This window comes from Notothenia coriiceps, unplaced genomic scaffold (assembly GCF_000735185.1).
Source record: "Notothenia coriiceps isolate Sejong01 unplaced genomic scaffold, NC01 NC01_scaffold00005788, whole genome shotgun sequence".
NCBI lineage: Eukaryota > Metazoa > Chordata > Actinopteri > Perciformes > Nototheniidae > Notothenia > Notothenia coriiceps.
This window is the reverse complement of record NW_011338489.1, coordinates 523,004-545,489: the sequence shown is the minus strand read 5'-3', so window position 1 is coordinate 545,489 and position 22,486 is coordinate 523,004. Positions and strand designations below refer to the sequence as shown.

At 41.2% G+C, this 22,486-nt stretch overlaps 1 protein-coding gene across 1 annotated transcript in view; it reads left to right on the top strand.

Moving 5' to 3' along the window:
* Positions 1 to 22,486, top strand: part of LOC104943232 (folliculin-interacting protein 1-like) — a 39,190-nt gene that overhangs the window by 2,021 nt on the left and 14,683 nt on the right. Inside the window, 7 exon segments of the mRNA XM_010768576.1 lie at positions 8,452 to 8,581; positions 11,926 to 12,063; positions 12,282 to 12,381; positions 12,384 to 12,456; positions 12,813 to 12,904; positions 16,285 to 16,356; positions 17,878 to 18,013. Of these exon segments, the coding sequence (XP_010766878.1) occupies positions 8,452 to 8,581; positions 11,926 to 12,063; positions 12,282 to 12,381; positions 12,384 to 12,456; positions 12,813 to 12,904; positions 16,285 to 16,356; positions 17,878 to 18,013 (741 nt within the window).

Below are 22,486 nucleotides of genomic sequence, written 5' to 3'. Positions count from 1 at the left end.
GCTTTTTCCCCGCTTAAATGAGTATGTGTCTCTCTTCCTATGCCTTTATGGGTGTTTACAGGTTATGTTCCCACAGAAGAGAATCATGACAAAAGCTCCCATCCTTTTAAGTCCAATTTATTTTGTACTTCTATTCTGTGTAAAGCTGTTGATCAAATCCTGCTGGATCAAATCCTGCGCTGGGATATTGTGGATTTCGGCGGCTCAGTGCTCGCATCTCATTATACAAGTCAGGGGGATGAAAATATGGGTAAAACATTTGATGATTGCTACATTCCGATGGCCAATTGAGCAAAAAGCGAGTCTCCGGATGTTGTGACACCGCTAGAAAAAGCGTTTTAACAAAGCCGCGAACTGTTAATAACCATTTTTAAGATGCACGGGCCTTATTCATTTTGGGCCACTAAAAAAGCTACAGTTTTGAATCCTCCAAACGAGGAGATCGAGATCTGTCTCCAGTTCCTTCCACACGGCCCTCCAGGTTACAGGCACTCTGGCTGCTGTCGTCCCAGATGCTTCGCTGATTTGTCAAAGAGGCAAAATTGATGAATACAGAGTAGAAGAGGAATATTGATGCCGAGGACAATCCCACAGTCGCTAATTAAAGCATCATGGTGCTGATAATCCAGAGAGGAGGAGAGGATGCTCGGAAGATCAAGCGTATGTGTGTTAGTGTGTTAGGGAAAGGGGTTTGGAAAGGAATCAAAGTAGAACCTGGGCAGCCCTCCACCATTTAAGAGATACTTACAGACCTTGGAGAGGTGGTTGAATGATGGGAGTGGAGAAAGAATAATGAAAAACAAGTGCGTTCAGGTTGGACTGCCTGCTTGGGGTTGATGAGCCGCTGCATTTAAATAGCATAAATTAGCCTAGTGGCCTACTAGCAGATTTTCCTTACTCATAGCTGTCTGCTTACTCTTACCTGGTTTGATTCACTGCATCTCCGGACATCCCAGAGATGAATTCAGCCCAACTTAGCTGCACTGAAAAGCATACTGTATATTTAAAGGGGAACTACTGGGTCTACAGCTGGAAGCAGACATCGGGTATTTACTAGAGATGATCTGATCACGTGATCGGGGATCGGAGCCAATCACGTGATTTTCAAAAGATCGGAATCGGGAGAAAAAAATTGGGATTTTTTATTTTTTATTATTAAATATTTGTATTTTATTTAATGTTACAAAATAAAAATGACCATGTTCACGTCTTAAAGTCATCCTGAGGCCTTAGTTTTGGTTTAAAATTACACAACATCATGTATGTGTTGCTTCTTTTGGGCTTGTTTTCAGACCTGGTTGCTTATTTCTCTCAAATCTGGCAACAGAGTGGGCAGGGCGCAGTGTCTAATAGTAGCAGTAAGCTAACGAGAGGCTACGTTCAGCTGGTGACTCGGGAGTCGGGACAGAGAAAATGTCAGGAGTTTGGAAGTATTATAAAATTGAAAGCGAAGGCAGTGTAACAGCCAGATGCAATGTTTGCAAGGCGGAGGTTCCGTGTGGTGGAAAGAACAGAGCTACGTTCAACACGACCAATTTAATACACCACCTGAGAAACAAACACAAACAACAACATGACGAGTACACAGCGGCCAATCAGGTAATGGCACTGAAACAACCTACACTTTCAGAGACTTTTAAAAGGAAAGCGAAACTGCCCCAGAACAGTGAAAAGGCCAAAAAAAGAACAGCCAAGATAGCTGAATTCATCGCGTTGGATGAACAGCCGTTATCTGTTACCTTTTTTTCTCTTAATGTATTGCATAAAGATCGGATCGGAAAAAATCGGTATCGGCAGATTGTCAAAATCAAATGATCGGGATCGGATCGGGAGCAAAAAAAGGTGATCGGGACATCCCTATGCACAACATTAAGCATCCAGTGGAGACCTTTTGGTTTCCTTCGTTTATTTAGTGAAACCAACTATTCCCAATATAAATCATGTAAAAGATGGCATGATAGATTTTCTTTCATTTGCACTTAGGTATTTATTGATTTGGATGATAATGAAATTGAGTTGTTTATTGAATTTCCAAAACATTATTTGAGCTGTTGATCAATGTAAATATCTTATTTATGGCCCTTGTAATGACCAGTAAACCTCTATTTTTCAAATGGAAAAACTGTTCTTAGATTATGATTTGGATGAAATTTTCCATAGAGAAATAACTTTGTTTTAGCCATTAAAAGGACATTTCTGAATCTGAAATTATACATACATCCTTTTTCAAAAAACGTATCATACTGGGCAGAAATAGTGGGATATGAAAGTCAAACCAAAGACTCACATCACCTAAATAATTAGCCTACTTTCAGCTGATGAGAAAGGGAGACATGACAAGGAGGGAGGGGGGGGAGGATGTGCTGACTGATGGTATCACTTTGCTTTAAGAGTAAGCAGTTATTAATCATGTCTATCATATGACCCTCTGTCCAGCTGATTCCTAAGGCAAATATCTGATTCACCTTTACCAGACTTGACCATACGACCTTCTACACAGCTTCCTCCACTCCTTTCAGCCTGATGGTGCGTTCATGTGATCTTCTTGATAAACAGTCATTACTCCGTGTCTTCACACTCAGTTTCTGTCATGTGTTGTTGATTCAGATAAGTTGTGACACAGGAGTAAGCAATAGTTGGCACATTAGAATACATGCACAAATGCAAAGTTAACTACATAATACATACGTTTAGCGTTTGTTTCTGGACACTATGCAGGAATACTAGACACAAAATCCCAATAGCCAGCAGTTTCTCACCAACCATTGAACAGGATTTTTACAAAAGTAAACTGATTATTATTTTAAAAACCATATCTTTGTTGCTTTATGATACATACTCTTGTCTTGAGCACTTCAACCTGACTTGGACTCTTTTTGAGAATTAACTATTGTCTAAGTCGACTTAATAAAACTTAGTCGATTAAGAACAAAACAACGTATTAGTCGATGTATTGACTAAGAGAAGGCAGCCCTTAAACAGAAGATGTTTGAATGTTTTATTAGCACTTGGTTGCAGTAACCTCTGGGCGTTGCAGCATCCTGCCCCACTCAGAATCATGTGACTGCAGGAATGCAGAAGTCTCTAATGCAACATAACCAGGGAAAGATGCAGGTATGCAGGTAGTCAGGTGCTCATGTGGTCATGTGGGCATGTTTCTTAAAGTAGTAGTAGTAGTAGTGCACATCCGTCATAGCTTCAAATGTTTGACATCAAAGTACCATATCTACCCTAAACTGTCATGATGCGTCACAGGAAAACATGCTGGTGAAAGTGATATATGATTGATTTCTTACTAAAATAATTTATATATTTGGATACACAGTGTAAAATGGCAGACCTTACAGAAATCACTGTCACACACAGCCGGAAGAACGTCACACAGCTTACAGCCAGAGGATATTTATGTAACTGTCTCTCTGACACACACACACACACACACACACACACACACACACACACTTGAGAGAGAGCGAGGGTTCTTTGAGGTCAGTCGGTACGCTGATGTCAGACTCTGGAGTGAGGGAAACTTGGGGTGACCTTAATCAGCGTACACCTCGGCCAGGTGCAGCAGTGCTGTTTTCCCATTGTTGTAGACTTTATCACTGTCAAATGTAGTAAGTAAGTTAGCATTTTACCACTTCCGGTTCCTTCAACAAAAAAATCTTATAGATAGATTTATGATTATAAAAGTAGGGTAGACATGTGGATATTATCCGGCTGAACAAAACGTGATCAGTCTCTTAAGTGTGTCAACCACAGACCTTATTTCCAGCTATTCCAAAATCCTATGGAGAAATTGCATTGGTTTTTGTCAAAGAAACCGGAAGGAGTTTACTCCCGGGTTTCAGGACGCTTCACTGCGGCACTCTATGCGATTTAAAGTTTTTAATATAAAATAGTTGTTATTGTACTATCTTTGTACACGGACCAGTGTAAGTGCAGAAACTTTGGAGAAGAGCATCAACCAAAGCTAGAAATATGCAATATAACTGCAATTGAAGTATGTGTCAGTTTATACAGTATAGGTCTATACTACATTACTATTAGAACAGCATTTTCAATCAAAATATACAATCAGCTCATAGATAGAATCTGATTTTGAAATCGTGCATTAGTTGTTTTCTAAAAGATTTATCTGGCACCTTTTTCAAACATTTTCAAATTCATAGTGGAAACATTTATTTATAGGCCCCTCTACTAATCAAATGATGTAGCGTAAAACTTTAGACTTCACCCAGAGTCACAGAGGGCAATTAACTTATATGATAATCAATTGAGATGTTGTGACTCACTTCTTTTTAAAGGAAGAATTCAAGTTACTCAAAGTCTTGGGAGGCTTTCACCTAAGAGTCTGGTTTCTTTAATACATTTGTTTCCTGCTCTTTATTCTAAGCCTTCTTTGTTGAGGGAACACTTTGAGGTATACGTCAAATGATCGAAGGAAGTGTGATAGAAAGAAGCAGCGAGGGAACACAATGGAGAGTGGAAAACAAAAGGCGTTGGATTAAGAAACAACAGACAAACAGATCCCCACTGTCGCTCTCTTATCACAGCGCTTTGTGGCAGTCAGCAGTCCGGACTCGCTGCTGTTGCTCCCTCTGTACTGTCCGGCACACACAGTGCTCCTGCGATCACCTGACAGTCTCATGTTGTTGTGTGAATTTAGTTCACCACTATTCTTAGACCCTGCTTTGGCTGACAGAGGAGAGGAGAGGAGAGGAGAGAAGTAGAGAGAGAAGAGTAGAGAGAGAGAGAGGGAGAGGGCTGGAAAAGGACTGGCAGACTCGCGATGATGCCCAGGTAGGAGTCGGTAATATTTAACCAGGCTTAGGTACATCTACAGTGTTCGGTAGTGTTGGTCAAAGGAGGTTTTTCTTGGAGTTGTTTCATTTAAAGTTTTGTCTTCTGCTGAAGTGTTACCAACCTGTGGCTGGTACCAGCTTGGCAGCGTTTTCCTTTTGAGGTAACAAGGATGTAGTTTTGAAGAAATATCATTTGAGGTCAATGTAGATTTGAGGGTTAGGTGGTAATGTTTTAATGTGCATGTGTGGATAAAAAAAACGGTGGGGTTGCTAGGTGTTTGGGTGGAGTTGTAGTTTAAAGAGTTTCTGTTTGACAGTACACCCCTGATCTCAGAAAGGATACCATTTTTTTTCAGGAACTGAATTAATTTCAAAAAGGTTAAGGCCCTGTTCGTTATCGTGTTTTTTCAATTACCCTTTACAAACAGTTGCAAGGGATTTTTTTTTTCAAGACCGGTTGTTCAAGAAAATGATAATTGCTTGTCTGCATGTTAATGAGAGAATGTTTAAGTCAGTTTTGGTTCACACAATTGAGGTCAAAGCAGTACAAGTATGTAACAGTCATGAAGTCATGTGCTGCTTTTATGAATGACTCCCCTCTTCTGTCAGCGCTCTGACTGTCACAAGCTCACTGATGGCATACTTCCTCCTTTGCTGCCTTGTTTTTCTTTCAATGCACTTCTCTGTATCTCAGATGTTTGTGTGTTTCTGTTTTTATATGACCTTTTCTCTCATTATCCTAGCACAAATCTAGTTTGCTCGCCAACACATTTCAATATTACCTGCATGTTCTCTCTCTCTCCTTTCTTAAACACATTTCTTTACAAAGGAAATATTTTGCTACACTTTTTTCTGATGCTTATATAAGGGCCCTTGCTCTTTATTACCATTTTTCTATCTTCTCTCTATCCAGTATCTATTCCTTCTTCTTTGCAGTTATGTTTAAAACAAAGGAAGCAGTGAACTTGGTGTCTAATTATGCAAATCTCTTCTGGGCTGTTCTCTTCATTCGATACGTAACCTTATTTATGAACGTGCAAACGATACAGTAGCATTTCTGGCCAGAGTCATAAAGAGATCACGCAAGTTCTGAGCACATTTTGCTCATTCAAAGTGCTAATATAATGGAAAGTATTGGTTCAGAAGTGTTAAATCGTTTAAACATATTTCTCTTAATGGAGGGTGGTTTGGTCAACCAAAACTGAACACATGGAAACCAATAGCAGTAAAGTCGAATGTATAAATAAACCACTACAGGCAGTAGTCCAGTTGCAAGGAGGCATGTGACAAACTAAAACCACCGCCTAATGTGTAATCTTACACACAAGTCTATGAGCTCAATATCAACCCTTCCTCAAACAATGCAATTTGAGCTCATTATGTAGGCCAGGCACGCACTTCGTCACCCAATTATCAATTTCAATTTGGTAGGTTGGGTCTTCCCACCAAAAGAAATTAGAATAAGAAAACTTAAGATGTTTTTAAAATACATTTTGGAAAACATTCTCTTCGAAAGACCATTGATCTGGCTTGGTCCCTTTTTTTAATGTTGTTTTAACCGTATAAGACAACTATTAGGCAACCAATGCAGAGAAACACTGTGACTCGCCACACACATCCTCGTTTAAATTCAGACGGTGGTTTTGGTAGGCAGCCGTCTCAATCCTTCAGCTACTGGATTGAATGCTGGAGATGTTTCAGAAAGGGCAAGGCAGCTTATGGAACAATGTTGCCCATATGGGTCCCCAAAAAAAGAAACTCTTGTATGATTGCCTCTGAAGGCCCCATCTGACAAATGACTCTGGTTTGACAACTTAACACCCCAGCAGACTGTAGCACATGACTCTGTCCCTCCTACTCCCCCGCAAGACTCAATCATTTTGCCCAAAGAATGCAAGCACCAGTGTTTGGTAAATAGCAGCTCGGAATGTACACTGAGACTTTATCTTTTACGTACACACACCAAATCATACAGCAACACAAAGGTATTCCCTGCCCTGCCAAGGTTTACTTCTAACAACTGGGATGCTGTTTTTAAATGTGGGCTCCCTGTGGTTTTTTATATTGGCAAATGCAATGGACTTAGCTGTTCCGTTGCCCCCTCTCCCCTCCAACCCATTTACTATAAACACTTGTGTTTGGGGGCTGTCCTGCGCCCAAATAAAAGGCTATATTAAGGTCCAGCTCTGTCCATCTGCTCATCAGGTCAGACAGACATCCTGACCTTCTATCTGCTTGGCCAATTCATTGTCATCTTTTATAGCCCCTAATAAATCAACCCGGGACCCAGTTTCCCCCTAAAAGCTGAGGGGAGTGCCGAAGCCACAGTAAAATGTAAATATGGAACGACATCATTCACAATATTGCCCAAGATAAGCAGCATTTATAAGATAAGCTGAATGATACCACAGGTTACCTAGCAACTGCAATGTACCAGGGGCTGCCAGGGAAAACAGCTTAACTGTTACCTAACTATTGGACAGAGTTTCTAAACGGAATAAATGTTCCACTACTATAGTCTATATCAGTTTAAAATGTAATACCCAAAGTCTCTATTATTGTTTTATCCCTCTTCGACTGGTCATAGTGAACATGTCTAACTTAGAATGTAGAAGCTGCAAACATGAACTTTTTTCACATATCTTAGCCATCTTGGAGGAAGTCAGCTGAGTGAGTCTGGAGTGGCTTCTTGTTATCTTGTTACTCTGGAAATCTGTTGATATGTGTCGCTGCGTCTTTGTTGCTCCCTACTGCTTTAGCCATGAATGAATGGTAGCTATGGAAGGAAGCTGTTGGCTCGGCCATGCCCAGTGCGACCGGGAGGGATGACAGGCTTAAAGTGATTTATTTAAAGCTCTCTAGTACATCATTTGAACTTTTCCATCATGCCCAGAGACTAGTCAGTTTGCTGGTTACATGGATATCTGGCAGGTACATGGCAGACATTGTAACTCGGACCTCCACCACGGCTTGAGTTTCATACCCAACAAATACTTCTTTAAACAAGAATTGTCATCTTCAAAGGACACATCTGTAAAGTCAACACATCAAAGTCAGTGTTCACGTGTTTGGGGAAATAGTACCATGGGAAAAGCAATAAAGTATTTTCGGCTCGAGACAAAGATGTCAGAAATCTGATAATTGCCTCATCTGATGTCACTTGAGTCATTGCTACGAGCATAACCCAACATAATTGAACTGAACTGAACTGATCGTGGCAGAGTTGCATTGTGGGGGATGTAGGTGACAGGTTTCAAGAAGGAACAAAGACTTTAGCTCTGGTTCTGCTGAATCCATTTAGAAAGTTATAGAAAAATATGGGTCTATAGGGTGAAGCTGTAACCAGATCCGTTTCATAATTAAAAGGTTTGTATCTTTGTAGTGGAAAAAGTTGTATTGTATCATCGTCCAGTGCAGTGCAGTGCTGTGCCAGACTGTTTTGGACGTGATTTGTTGCTGGAGCATGACCTCATATTCTCTTATGCGCACATCTCTGCTGCTTTGTCTGTCTACTTATACTAATTGCATTATTTTGTCTCAACACGTAAGCGCACACACACACACACATTTGCCTTCACTCCCTCTCTCCTGACCCCTTCTCCCTTCTTCCATTACCTCTCGTCTCTTCCTTCTCGCCTCCATGTAGCTGGCCTATCCCCCAGCTGGATCCCAGTCAGATACGGCTGATCGTGTATCAGGACTGTGAGAGGCGTGGCAGAAATGTCCTCTTCGACTCCAATGCAAAAAAGAAGGGCACGGAGGAAACCCCCATCACAGTGAGTCACATGTTTTGTGTTTGTGTTGTCATTTGGTGGCCCATCCTTGGTTTTGTAGATGGCGAAAAGACACTACTCGTTAGTTACAGGTTGTGTTAGGATGTTAGAGTTCCCCATAACCACTTTGCTAACGGGTCAGGAGTACAAACATAGCAACTGAGTATTTCATGATGTTCAGAAGCCACAAGCTGCACCTCATCCTGCAGGACGCCTCTCGTCCTCTCTGTTAACAATGTCTGACCGAGGGATCAGGAGGGGAAGGCAGGGGATTTGCCCAGTTGGACAGTGTGCACGTTCTTTTTGTGGGTGTGTTTTTTGTTTATTAAGCACACACTCATTTATTTGATTTATATATATTTCATATCTATTTATGTTGGTTTATTTTTCTGTTTGTCAGCGGGAAACCAGAACATGTTTTATGAAACTTGTCAGCAGGGTTTAAACATATCTGAATCACATGGCAGACACACATGTTTGTCACTACATCAAACAGATCTAGCAGAGGTCTGCAGTCTCAGTGCCTTTTTAGTTATTCAGCATTTTCCATGGCTTTGTAGGATTCAAATGACTTCTCAAAGTCATCTTAAAGTGACATCTTCTTCTGTAGTTTGTAAAAGAAAAGGTCTAGTCCTCTTGTGATAAATAATGATTGCAAACGATTAGTCAATGTGTGTTGTCCATTGAGTGCAAAATGATAAAACTGTGAAACGGCCTTTTATCAGGGTGTGTGCAACAATAGCTTTTTAAATGCATCAATTATTTTTAGATAACCAGCTTTTGTTTAGTCTCGCCTCTCCCAAACTGTTGCTTTTTGAATAACATGACCTATACTTTCCCAACGCTGCTGCGTGTTCCCGTCTGTGTGACCGCTTTGTTCTTGAGCTCTTATCTACAATAATAATAGCCTCAGCTGACAGCCCATGTGTAAGCAGCATTCTTTCATCCTCACATGACGGCCCTGTCACTCAACGTCTTTCCGTCTTTCTCCCCATGACTCTGGCTCGGTCTTACCCTCCCTAAACTCTAAATCTGGTTTCCCCTGCCTCTAAGTTCTGGTTCTCTGAACGCCCTAATCGTGCTCTCGGCTTGATTAAACAAGTGTTCTGGTTTACTTGGTACTTCCTACTTTATCTCTATAATATTTTATAAAAGTCTGGCTTTCTTTCACTCTGTCTCTCTACCTATTCAAATATCCTCTTCCACTCTCACTATACCTCTTACCTGATCTTTTTCTACCTCAGATGCTTTCTTTAGTTTTTTCTACCAAACTCAACATGTTTTTGTTGTGTCTCAAAGTTTCCTCACACTGTCCCTCTACACCTGCCTGTGCTTCCTGTTTGTCTTTTTTTGTAATCATCTTTCCATCACCTGTGAGTTTCACCTGTCTTTCTGCTTCCTCTTAGGCATGTCTCTTTTTTCCATGACCAGTATTTCTCTATCTGCTATCATTATCATGTTCATAACCTTGCCATCACACATACACACTGACACACACTCCTGCTTTGTTATGACATTGAAACTTAGATTGTCTGTTTGCTTAGCTTTCTCATTTTACTGAAGCTCTACATTTAGATTGTACTGGTGCCAGATATAAAACCACAGTAAGACAATGAATGCATCCTACAAAGTGATACTATACATTCAAAGTGAGATCTTTTAAATAAAGAAACATTAATTGAAAAAGTCTGTTTCAGTGGCTGACATTAATATTTGTGTTGGATTCTGCTTTGTTAGGGCTTGTCCAGCCACTGTGTGACTCCTATCACATGATGGCTCTGTTTAGTCTATTTTGTTGTTGTTTTTTGTCAACTCAGAGGAATTTATTTGAGAGAGATCCACAGCAGGAACAAGCAGCGCAGCATCGAGAGCATGAGGAATAGAGAAACACGGGATATATGGGGCATGCATGTCAGAAGGAATTACAAATAAAGCAACAAAATATCGTCTGTTAGGAAGAAGGGATCTAAAGAAGATAACGAATCCAGGAAAATAAATGCATGTATTCAAAGAGACGAAGCAAGCTGCGGATATTAGGAGAAGGATGAAGTTGTGGAGGGAGAGTGAGAGAGAAAAAGGGGGAGGGAGGGGGGGAGTGATTGCAGCGCTGCTCGCTCACGAGTTCCAGAAAGAGTCATATGACTGCCAGTCACATGCTGCTGGCCTCGGTGTACACACCTCACACTGCAGTGCAGCGGACGCATTCACACACACACGTACACACGCAAGCACATTCTGGCTCCGGATCCGCATGGCTTTATTAGCATGAGGACCTGTGTGTCCTACAACAGGTCTGATATTACAGAATGAAATGTACTTTTAATGAACAAGTTGAAGCAAAAACACTAATCCCTGCCTTCCTTCCTTCTCTTCGTCTCCCTCTCGGTTTCCTTTCCTTTCTCTTCCATTCTTCCGTTGGCAGCAACAGTGCTTTCAAGTGAGCCATTACCAGAGCCTAGCTAAAAAACACACCCTCCCCCCGCTCCCAAATGCATTCCTCCTTGAATAGACGGCCAAGTTAAGAAGGCACATGACACAGGCTGATTAAGCTCTCATTGCTTTTAGTTTGCTGTTTACATAATTGTGTCTGGATCAGGTTTTTACGGGTTTGGAAGAATTTAGCATTATAACTTCAGCTTGAGTTAAATTCTTAACTTGATACGGGCCAGCTACTTTCATATTTGGCACTTGTTCTTGTTGTTCATGAAATGAGGTGAAGCTGGTTTCTCTTGTCTCTATGTTAGTGAAGTCCCTCTGCAATATAATCCTCTTGACTTTATCTATTCCCACGCGTACGGGCTGTTTCCACACCCTTTTTTTTTTAAATTAGAGCTAAACATACATTCTGTCTACATCTGTCCTGTCCTTCATTTCCACAAAATAGGGTTCCAGCTCATTTTGCTACATTAATTGTTGCCCATTGCTTTTTTCCCTTGTCCCAAAAGCAACTTCATACTTTGAGCCATTGCTACTGGCCTGTTATAAAGAGGAGAGTTTTTTAGATTTAGATATTTAGACCATATGTTTTCAGAAGTTACAAAAGTGTGTTTACATCCTAGATGTAACACATGGCCGTAAAAAAGGCTGCTTTTCCATCTATTCAATCTCAGCAAAAACACACATGTCTTTGGGCAATGAGGATTGAACCGTTAGAATGAAGGGAACAAGGTTTTCTGAAACCACTTCATTCCATTTTTTCATTTCATCGTGTATTTGGCAGGGACAATGCATAGTAATGAACGCTTAAAACATTAATATGTATCAAGCGTAACTTAAACCTTCTGCAGAGTTAGAGGACCTTGTATTCATGGTATTTAATGCTGCATTTCTTGTTCATGATCCCATAGAGCACCGAGGGCCAGGGGAAGATGTTCGGGAAATGCTGCCAGCTCCGTCCTACAGGAGGCAGCAGCAGTTCTCTGGACAGCTCCTCCTCCTGCACCTCTGAACCCAAGGAACCTAAGGAGCCGGGCATCCGCTTCCAGGTTACACAGACTCTCAATATACCTTTACATATTCACTCCCCTTAAGTCATGTGTTTTAATATCCATATATCACAGCTGGTGAACATGAATGCACAGAAAACACTCACATAGCCACTGTAGATTGTAGCGATACTTTGAGGTCCATTTAGACAAGAACATCTTAATCTTTCTTTAAGGGTAACAACCTAAAACCTCTGTGCTCCTCCTCTCCTCACCAGGGTTCGAGGTGTTCGTCCGATGTAGTAATGCTGGGGGAAATGATGTTTGGTTCTGTGGCGATGAGCTACAAAGGCTCCACGCTAAAAATCCACCAGATCAGGTAAAGAGAATAGCGATGCATCGACTCTGCACAGTTGATACTGCCATGTAAAGAATTCTTATTCCATTTAATAGGTAGATGAAACATTTGAGGTGTAGTTTTCGTAGGTGTCTTGTTTTCACACACACACACACACACACACACACACACACACACACACACACACACACACACACACACACACACCTCTCTTTCCTGTTGTATCTGTCTTGGTTGTTTATATTCCCTGTTTTAAAATAAACCTGGGATACTCTCTATTTGCCCCATCTATTCAAACACACTCTTGTACTAAACTGTGTGCCCTAGTTGTAGTCATTTTAAAATATGTTTCTCTAACTTGCATATAGTGTGTATAAACAGCATAATTGTGTTGTTGTTACATGCACATTATCCATATAAACCTCTTTGTTTCTTGGTTTTCTGATCTTAGGCTACAGGACAGCCTAGAGTTCATTGGACAGGACGGCAACACCCTGAGGCCCGATCAAAACACAGCGCCCAACAGCCTGCTAGGGAACATAGGTAACCATAGAAACCCAGGGCCACACACCAAAACTTCTTCAGCCAACAATGACAATCTTCTTTTTTTTCCACTTCACTTGTGAACTCTTAATTAGAAAGTAGGTGAAAGGTTTGTTATTGTATGGTCATAGCCAAACACTTTTTTCTTGAAAACACTTCTAGAGCACATATGACTTTTAAAATCATGATCTCATTTAGTTTTTAGTCGGTGCTTATAACTCCCTTGAAGAAATTACCCACAAACAACTATATAGAGGGGTCCTTAACTGTACGACATATTGTAATTACTGCAGTAATTGTAATTTACATGTTTTTAAATCTACACACTTTTAGTGCCTTGATAGACCTGCGATATGCCTCAACTGATGTTTTGTAGCTTCCTGGCTCTTTACTGGATGGACTCTGCCAACAGCTCTCCCCTAATTGTTCAGCCAATTTGCATAATCAACTGTTATCATATCAAGTATCAACGTAACAGTGCATCCCTGCTCTGACTCATACTTGAAGTGCATAATGACTCTACTTGTTATTCACGGAGAAACTCAGTCTTTAAAAAAAACACTTGTGTTTGAAAAACTGAAACCAAACACCTTACAACTCTGATGTGACATGTTCTGAATTTAAAGACGAATATAGAAAAAAGAATAGAAGGAGCAGTTGGCAAACTCGATCCTATGGTGCATTTTCTCTCTCATCCTTGCAGAAAAGACAAAATATATTAACTCTTAAACGTATCATAATTTATTTGTTTGTTATCCTACTTTTCTGTGAGTGATACCAGCATTCTGTTTTGTCTCTATGACTGACTGACCCACCAGAGAAGGGTCAATATTTGAATCCATACTAAAAAAGCTCCTGCAACTCTTTTGACTATAAGTTGGCCAGAAAAACAGGAGGCAGCCAGCTTTCCTCCTTATTCATTCACTAACCACAGTTCATGTTTTTTGTTTCTTTTCCCTCTTCCTCCCTTTCTTCTTTTCCGTGTTTTTGTCTGTGCTGCGCAGGATTTTCTCAGCTGTGCAGCCCGCGACGGGCCTTCTCTGAACAGGGCCCTCTGCGCCTCATCAAGAGCGCATCTTTCTTTTCAGGTTGGCGCTTAAAGCTGGCCATGACTGCCAGTAGCATGCGTGTGTGTAGACTGTAGACAGTAGTAGGGTTTGTACAGGCCTTGACTGTCAGCGGCTGCATGCCTGTGTGGTGATTCTTGCACTGGAAGTGGTAGCAGTAGTCACAGCATGCAATATCACAGCACTTCTGTAAATACCTTGGGTCAGATAGAAGCTGCAGAAAATGTTCTTTGAGGTGGTCGGCATGTTCTTCCCAAACAAGATGATGTCTTCACCTACTTTGTTTCATTTGGACATTTTGACTCAAATCCTCTAAAGTGGCTCCAAATAACGGTGCAAATGCCATTCTCTGACATCCACAGCTTTTTATTTACACATTCTGGATTAGAAGTTGGCAGTGAACCCAGACAACACCAATTGTTGCCTAGTCAAACAAAAGAACCTCCCTCACCATAAGAACTATGCTAGATGTATCTGACCCAGGCTTGCAGGTGTATGAAACACAGAGAGGTGATGCATGGTTTCTCACTGGTGTCGGGCTGTAGTTAGAGTTTCACAGTTCCTTCTCTCTGTCTTCTTCACTAACATTCCTACACTCACTTATCTCGATGATTTAAGGATTTATGTGCGTTGAATCATCAACCATCACAACATCAATCAACATTCTACCAGTAGTCTGCTTTCGTATTCTTTATTAGAAAACGTTGTAATGATGCAGTAATGTTTAAGTAAGTATGTAAACATCTCTATTCACATCAGACGGTTACACAGTCGGCTGTGGGTCAGCGAACGCTTCATCTGAGCAGCTGGTGGGGAAATGCCTGGTTAAAGGGCACCTTGGCGGTAGTTGTTTTTCGAAAAGGAAACCTGTTATATACTCAACTTAAACCCCAACAGAAGTAGAACAAAAGGTCAGAAGAATGTAATAATTGTCCCTCCGTCACATGGGGGTAAAATCTCCACCCTTGCTGTTACAAATTGGTGTGGAGTTTTTACCGAGGCATTCCAGAGGGGTGGGCAATATATCAATATAGTATTGATCTGGTAATTTGAGACTACATATCGTCCTACACTTTGGTTATAATAATCCCACCTGGGGCTTTGACTTGGGTTTAAAGCCTGCATTACAGTAAGGAGGTGTAATTTTCTGAAATTACCCGACTATGCTAGCTGTTTTTATAATTAGATTTTAGCCATTATATCCACATTACTGATAATAATCAAAAATCTCACTGTGCGAACTTTTTTGTGAAAGCACTAAATAGTCAACAGTACAATATTGCCACAATATCGATTATTGTGATAATTAAAAAAATGTTCATATTGCCCAGCCATACCCTGCACGATGCTGCCTACCCACAATTCTGTTCAGGGCACCCATAGGCTGGCATGGCATGTAGTTATACAATGTTGGTATGGCCATAAAGCGCAGATTGCCACAGGAGTGCCCGTATACACACACATTTGAACGCTTTGCAACAAAAGCCCATGTTGACTTGCTCGTTAATCATCCCAGCCGGAGCTATGCCTTTTTAACGGCACATTGACATGCTGCGTTAGTGGTCTTCACACCTCTCCGCTGTTAGGAGTTTTACAATGTTTCCAATTTGATACTGAAGTGTTGACGAGGAGGACATTTGAGAATAGGCAAATGGGCTCGGTGACATTCATAGTGCTGTGTCTCTTGTAAAAAGTAGCATCAAAGCTGTGGCAGCTGCTGAAGATAGCTACACAGTGAGTCAGTGAGCCTAAAACAGCAGTAGTGTCTTTTTTATTTGTCTGACTTGTGGAACTTCCTGTTTTTGGTGAAACAAAAACAAACAGCCGTTTTGAAATGAATCCGTAACAGCTACTTGACATTAGATATTATTAAACATCCCCCTTTTTATTGTAGTAACCTCACATGTAGTAGTTGTGTGATTTGTGGTCTAATGGTGGAGATATAGTGTATAGTGATGTAAGATAACATTTCCTGGTTGCATGTCCAAAAGTAGTTTATAGTAAAAAGAATGCTTGCAGTTTCTTGATGATAATTTTCTTGCCATATCTTGGTAAAGGATGTTGAGGAGGTGAAGCATCCTAATTGTAGTCTCTACATTTGTTTGTGGATTAGCATATTCAGGCTAAGTGTTAGAACCCTAAATAAAGCTGGTACTGTTTTTGTTTATATAATTTCTCACGTGTTATTCTGTGTCACTTTCCTTCTTTCATCTCCCCTTTGATCTGTGTCTCCCTCGGCCCTCTTGTCTTTACCCTTTTCCTTTACCTTTAACCCAACCTTTTCACTTTCTCTCTCTCAACCCTTTCCTGCAGGCCACAGTCACCCCATGGACATGCCTGGCCGAGGGCTTCACGACGAGAGGGACAGCGGCATCGCCAGGTCAGGTATGTTAATGAGACTAGGAGGTAAAGCTTGGATTGACCTACACTGAGCACAGCTATGTGACTCTCAGCCCTACAGTGCAGCCACGCTTTGAATTGGGTCCACATTTATTCTTGTCTGGACCAAAGAGGTCAAGGTCAATTTAAGGAAGATTAAGTATGTAAATTATTGGATTTTATAACTCTTAACACTCTCCTACCTCAAACACATTAAAGGTTCCCACAAACTAGCCTTTTTTCAACAGGGATGATACACCTAAATGTTAAAACACTTCTTTAAGCAGTGATGCTTGAGCTTTGATACAATAAGATTAGATAAGATGGAACTTTATTTATCCCCTTTTCAGGCGTTTATAGCAGCAACAGTGTCAGAATGAAAAACAGGATTTACACAAGATAAAAATAGAATACAAATTAAATAATAATGCAACATAAATAAAGTGATGAAGTAACTATTGAAACAAGATATCACAGTAAAAAGTTTAGCATTTGTATAAACATATTCAATATATTTAAATAAGTGTGCAGATGTGATTGCAACTGATCTCACTCGTATGCAATCAGTTTTCTTCTCCATCGCCATTCCCTCAAAGTATTTTGACGTCAAACCACAAAAAAGAATATACGAGGAGGACCCTATAGGTGTTTACGTGGCATCTAGGGTCCAGAAAACCTTGTGCAATGGAAACTCCCCTCCCACCCCCCCTCTACAAACACCACCATACCCCACTGGCATGAATGGTATGAAGAGAATTGGGCTTTCTGCTCAAACCCGGGTCACATGCAGGATTAAATATAGCAGCTCTGAAAAGCTGCTACTAGTAAATGAGCTTCTAATTCCAGCCTCGTCCTCATCTCTCCTTTCCCCACCCTCCTCCCCAATGGGGTGAGGTTCTTTAGCAAATACTGACAAACAAATAGACCCACATCCCTCTGTGGCAAAAATCCCAAATACATATTGTCCCCTTTTACTGCTGCGTCTTCACCTAGCACAGTTCTCTCTTCATACGTCACACACACTCTCCTGTTCATCTCTTTGAACACTGTTAAGGTCAGACACAACTGACTCATGTGACCATTGACCAGCACGTGCTGCCGGGGCTGTAAATAACTCCTGATTGTGCGCGTGTAGGTTTGTCATTACTATATCAGCCTTGTGTAAAGCCAGGTTGTCAAAGCATGTGACCGCTAGCAGGCTTATATTAGATCTCATAAGAAAGCTATCTAATAATTAGGGGAAAGTGTAAAGAGGGGTATCTTCGTGCCTTTTCCCGTGCCTCGTCTGAGTAAGATCGATTATAGTTTGTTACATCTGTCAATCTCTGTGTGGAAATGTGTGTGTGCAATGTGTTGTTCAGAAGCCCTACGCACTTGTCTGACTCACTCTTGTCCTTCTTCTCTTGTCACCCACCATTCCCTCCCTTCTGTTCTCCTTCTCCTCATTCTCTTCATTTTCCCCTCCCTTCTCTCATCTCCCTTATCCCCCTCCGATCCTTCTCTCCATCCCTCCACCTCCCCCTTTAGCTTCCCTGAGCAGCCTGTTGATAACCCCCTTCCCATCTCCCGGCTCCTCCCTCACCAGCAGCTGTGCGTCCAGTTACCAGCGGCGATGGCTCCGCAGCCAAACCACCAGCTTAGAAAACGGCGTGTTCCCCCGATGGTGAGACATGCACACACACCTGTGCAATGAACATATTTATCTGTACATTACATAAAAAACAACTATAGAGTCAGGTCTAACTTACACTAAGAGTAAAGGAGGCGAAGGAGAAGGAGGTCTTAGCTTTGTTGTCTTTCTTTGCACAACTTCCCTCACACACTCTCCATTTCCCGCCCCCCCCTGCTTAAGGCCTCTGATATGCTTTTGTAAAGTGTATCCTGTTTGACTTCCTCACAATCCAACAAGCAGCTTGGANCTGTGTGTGTGTGTGTGTGTGTGTGTGTGTGTGTGTGTGTGTGTGTGTGTGTGTGTGTGTGTGTGTGTGTGCGTGTGTGTCATTTTCCAAGCTGCTTGTTGGATTGTGAGGAAGTCAAACAGGATACACTTTACAAAAGCATATCAGAGNCTACACTTCCTTTAGGTTGCTGGGCCCGGAAACACTTTTTCCCATTGACTTACATGGGGAAAGAATGGTCTGTAAATCGTTGGATAATTGTTTTTAAAGTTTAAAAACAATTATCCAACGATTTACAGACCATTCTTTCCCCATGTAAGTCAATGGGAAAAAGTGTTTCCGGGCCCAGCAACCTAAAGGAAGTGTAGTACCGCCGTTTAGCCACAACGAATATTCTACTCAGAGTCCGGCGCACTTCATGGGGGCTTGCTCCGGTCTAGCAGAACAACACACGTCACCAAGATGGCCGTCACTACTGTCTTGTCAACAAAAGGATTGACTACCCTCACTATCACCACAATGAAACACGTCCAGAAGAATGTCATCCTTTGATCCTCTCTGAACTGTCTGGTCTTTTTAATGTTTAATGTCAACCATTTGTGCAGATAGCGTGAAGTAGAAAAGATCGCAGATGCTAATGTAGCGTTAGCATTTCTCCCCCGAGCTTAAATTGTGTATTATAGAATGATCACACCGGTGTGACAGTACTCTTCAAATGGTTCACGAAATATGACTACTACTCTTACTGTTTAACATTTTGGGTTACTTGATGTTACTTCTTCATGTTAAGGCTAATAAGACAATGCTAAGGCTGTAATGCTAACTAACGTGCTAGCTATTAGCTAGGTAGCTAACTTGATCCAGCCACTCCTGGTCCTTTCATCAGACGGGAAGCGAAAGAACGAGCAAGACCCATTGCTTGTTTGATAACAACCTGGTACTAAGCACACAGGCATCTTGTTAAACTTATCTTAGCTATCTCTTATTTGGTGGAGGAAAACAATTGTGACATCAGTTATGACATCACTTACGTCATGACTCTGGGATTTGTAGTCTTTCTAGTTGCGTATTTTTTCATAGTCTTATATTTCAACAGTTTTACGACAAACTGTGACTTTTTTGTAATTCATGGCACAATTCAAACGGGATCGAAAGATAAGTTTTCTCTCTTCATTGATTTCAATACATAATTTTTCCGAAATAAGGTCCCATGGACCGGAAGTAGATGGGCGTGAGTTCGCCACTCTATATCTTTCCAGAATGATTGGATTTGTTGGCATTCCCGCATACAGTGCAACAGAGTACCAACATTATCGTCACATGTGGAACAGTTATCAGGAATGTTAGGATTATACAGATTCAGTTTAACAGGTGTAACATAGGTTCTGAACAGCCATTTATATTGTATCAGTTTCAGTGCAGTGTTTATAGTCTGGGTTTGTGCCTTTAAACAAGCATTTTCCCACTCAGTCTCTGTAATGTCTACTTTCAAATCATCTCTCCAAGCATTGAGTCTTGAGTGTGAGTTGTCCTTTGATTTGGACCGCAGCAGAACATAAATGACTGATAGTTGGCCTCGAGCATCCATATAATTTAGAGTGGCCCTCTCCACAACTGACAAGGGTGGCTCATCTAAGCATTTAGTCTGTGCTGATATGAAGCTCCTTAACTGCAGGAATTTAAAGAAGTGGCTTCTAGGGATGGCATATCTATGAACCAACTGATCAAAGGACATAAGTTTTCCTTCTGTATACAAGTCCTTTATTTTACTCAGACTCTTGGCAACCCATTTTTTGAATCCCCCATCCGCTCTTCCGGGGACAAAGTTGTCATTACCCCATATTGGGGAGAACTGGTATAGTTTGGGAGCATCTACTATATATAGACATGTGCTTTATGCCAAACAGAAAGAGTATTTTTAACAAATGGGTTTTTTGTCTGTTTTTTTTTTATTTTTAGCATGAGCAGAGTAGATATATGACTGGAGGGATAGGCCCGGTGCTGTATTGCGTTCAATGGCTAGCCATGCTGGAGGGTCAGAGGAGGAGAAGTAAAACATGGCTGTGCGCAGCTGCGCTGCCCAATAATACAATTGTAGATTAGGTACTTGAAGTCTATGGGATTAGTTTTGTATCATAAAGATAAAGCAACACTTTCTCAGAATATACATTGTTTGCATAGTCGATCTGTTAACGACTACGTCAATCTTTAGGAGTAGATACTGTCTCGTTCGGGCCTTCGACTTAACCTATGTATAAATCTGACCAATCCTTGTAACAGTTCTTGCGGAACGCTTATAGTACTTTGCTGCTTTATTAAATTGGTCGTCTTTGCGGTGTGATGTGCGAGTTGTTGAGATTTTCAGAAATTATCCCACTTCGTCAGTATCTAGTTTTCGACGAGAAATTTATATTTGATGTACCTACAAATTATGTACACAACAGCAAGCTGTCTGTCTCTTCGTTCTCAGACTGCCAGAGGTTACACCAGAGACTTCTCACTGGCGATTTGCGCACGACGGAGGTCTGAAGTCCATTACTTGCGACCTGGTTGATCTGTGTTCTCATTCTCAGGATGACATTGAGGTCCTTTTGTATTCTCGGGAAGAAACCCTGCGATCTCATATTCTCGATAACGAAAAATCAATTTTAACGCTCGTTTGGAGGAAAACCAATTCCGTTAGAAATGTCCTGGTTCCCACCGTTTCGGAACCGTTCGAAGACGGGTACCTCATTATCTTCTATTTAACGGTTAGCCTATCTCGGATATTTGGTTAGTTTAATCTATTGCCTTTGGTATGTCAATCTAGTCGACTTTATTTGAGGAGGAAATCTTATAGTGCTTAGGGGAAATATCGAAGTCTTATGGGTCTATTATGGAGTCAATGTAGACTTAGGAACATCCTAGTCAATCTTTTAGGGTTGAATACTGTCTCGGTTCTATTCTGACTTACCGTATAAATTGACATTCCTTTAAGCCCCTTCGGAACCCCTTATACTATTCGCTTCTGTGCGTTCCTGTCTACCCTAGGATATCCTCTAATATTTACAAGGTCTGTTTGATGAGGGGGGGGAGATAATCTCATACAACAACTTCTCCGTATACTCAACCGCATGAGAACGGTGGTGAGAAATGCCCGACGGTTAATAGTGCGACAGGGTTCGGGACCATTTGGTGTTGTCTTTTCCCCAGGATAGCAAGGGTAGGAATTGACACAACACTAATGTTTTTAAGACACATTTTGAAACCGCCTCTTCCGCATCTTAGTATAACATGGTAAGGAATTAGAGGTTCTGGCTTACCGGAAGCAAGTTCCCGCAGTTCGAAAAGGATTATAAGCCGTCTCGACGCATTATATGAAGGTACTTTCCTCACTACACTTTCTGTGGCGGTTTGGGACAGCAACCTACGACGTTTTTCCGGAAACTGTCCTAACTTACCTTTTTATGGACTACCTTCAGAACTCCTCTAAAACCCTACCACTTATTATAGAGTTTACAAACCTCTGAAGACGTAAAGTCTAGGTTGTCGACTTCCCCATAATTGTTTATTGTACTATAGGTTTGGTAAATCAGATGTGTTCCCGGTGTTGCCTGTTCGCCTACCGGGGGATAGGGAGAAAAAAGACAAACGATACTTGTGATCGAAACCGAAGCGGTTGTAGGCTCGGTAAAGCGCCACACCTCCCTATCCAACTTAGACTCGTATACTAAAGGAATAAACGCCTACTATAAAAATAAAAAGACCGAAGGGTTTCCACTCTTGAGATAATGGTTTGTGAACAATCGGATTAGTAAGTAAACCCCCTTAAGAGACGCTATATTCCCAGTGATTAAGATTTAGGTGATATAACAAAAATTTATTTTACCTCTCTGTTTTGGGTCCCTATGGGTTGGGTAAAAGTCGATGAGCCCTCCCAAATATATGGATGCTTATTTTTAGCAGGGCCTTAAACTCTTATAACAGGGGAGGTTGAATACTGGGGTATTATATATGTTCGCTCAATTTGTCTTAAGAGACTATCCTCCCTACGGTTACGGGTAAGAGGTACAAATCCGGCATAATTTAAGAATTTTACCAGATAAGACGGGTTTTAAAGAAATGGACCAAGTCAGATAGCAGAGGAGTAAGTGTTAAGTAAAAATCGATTCGAGTCCGTCGGAGAAAAGAAGTTTTAAGTATACCTTGTTGTCCGCACGTTCCTGATGCCGAGACGGAAAATGTAGACAGAATACTAT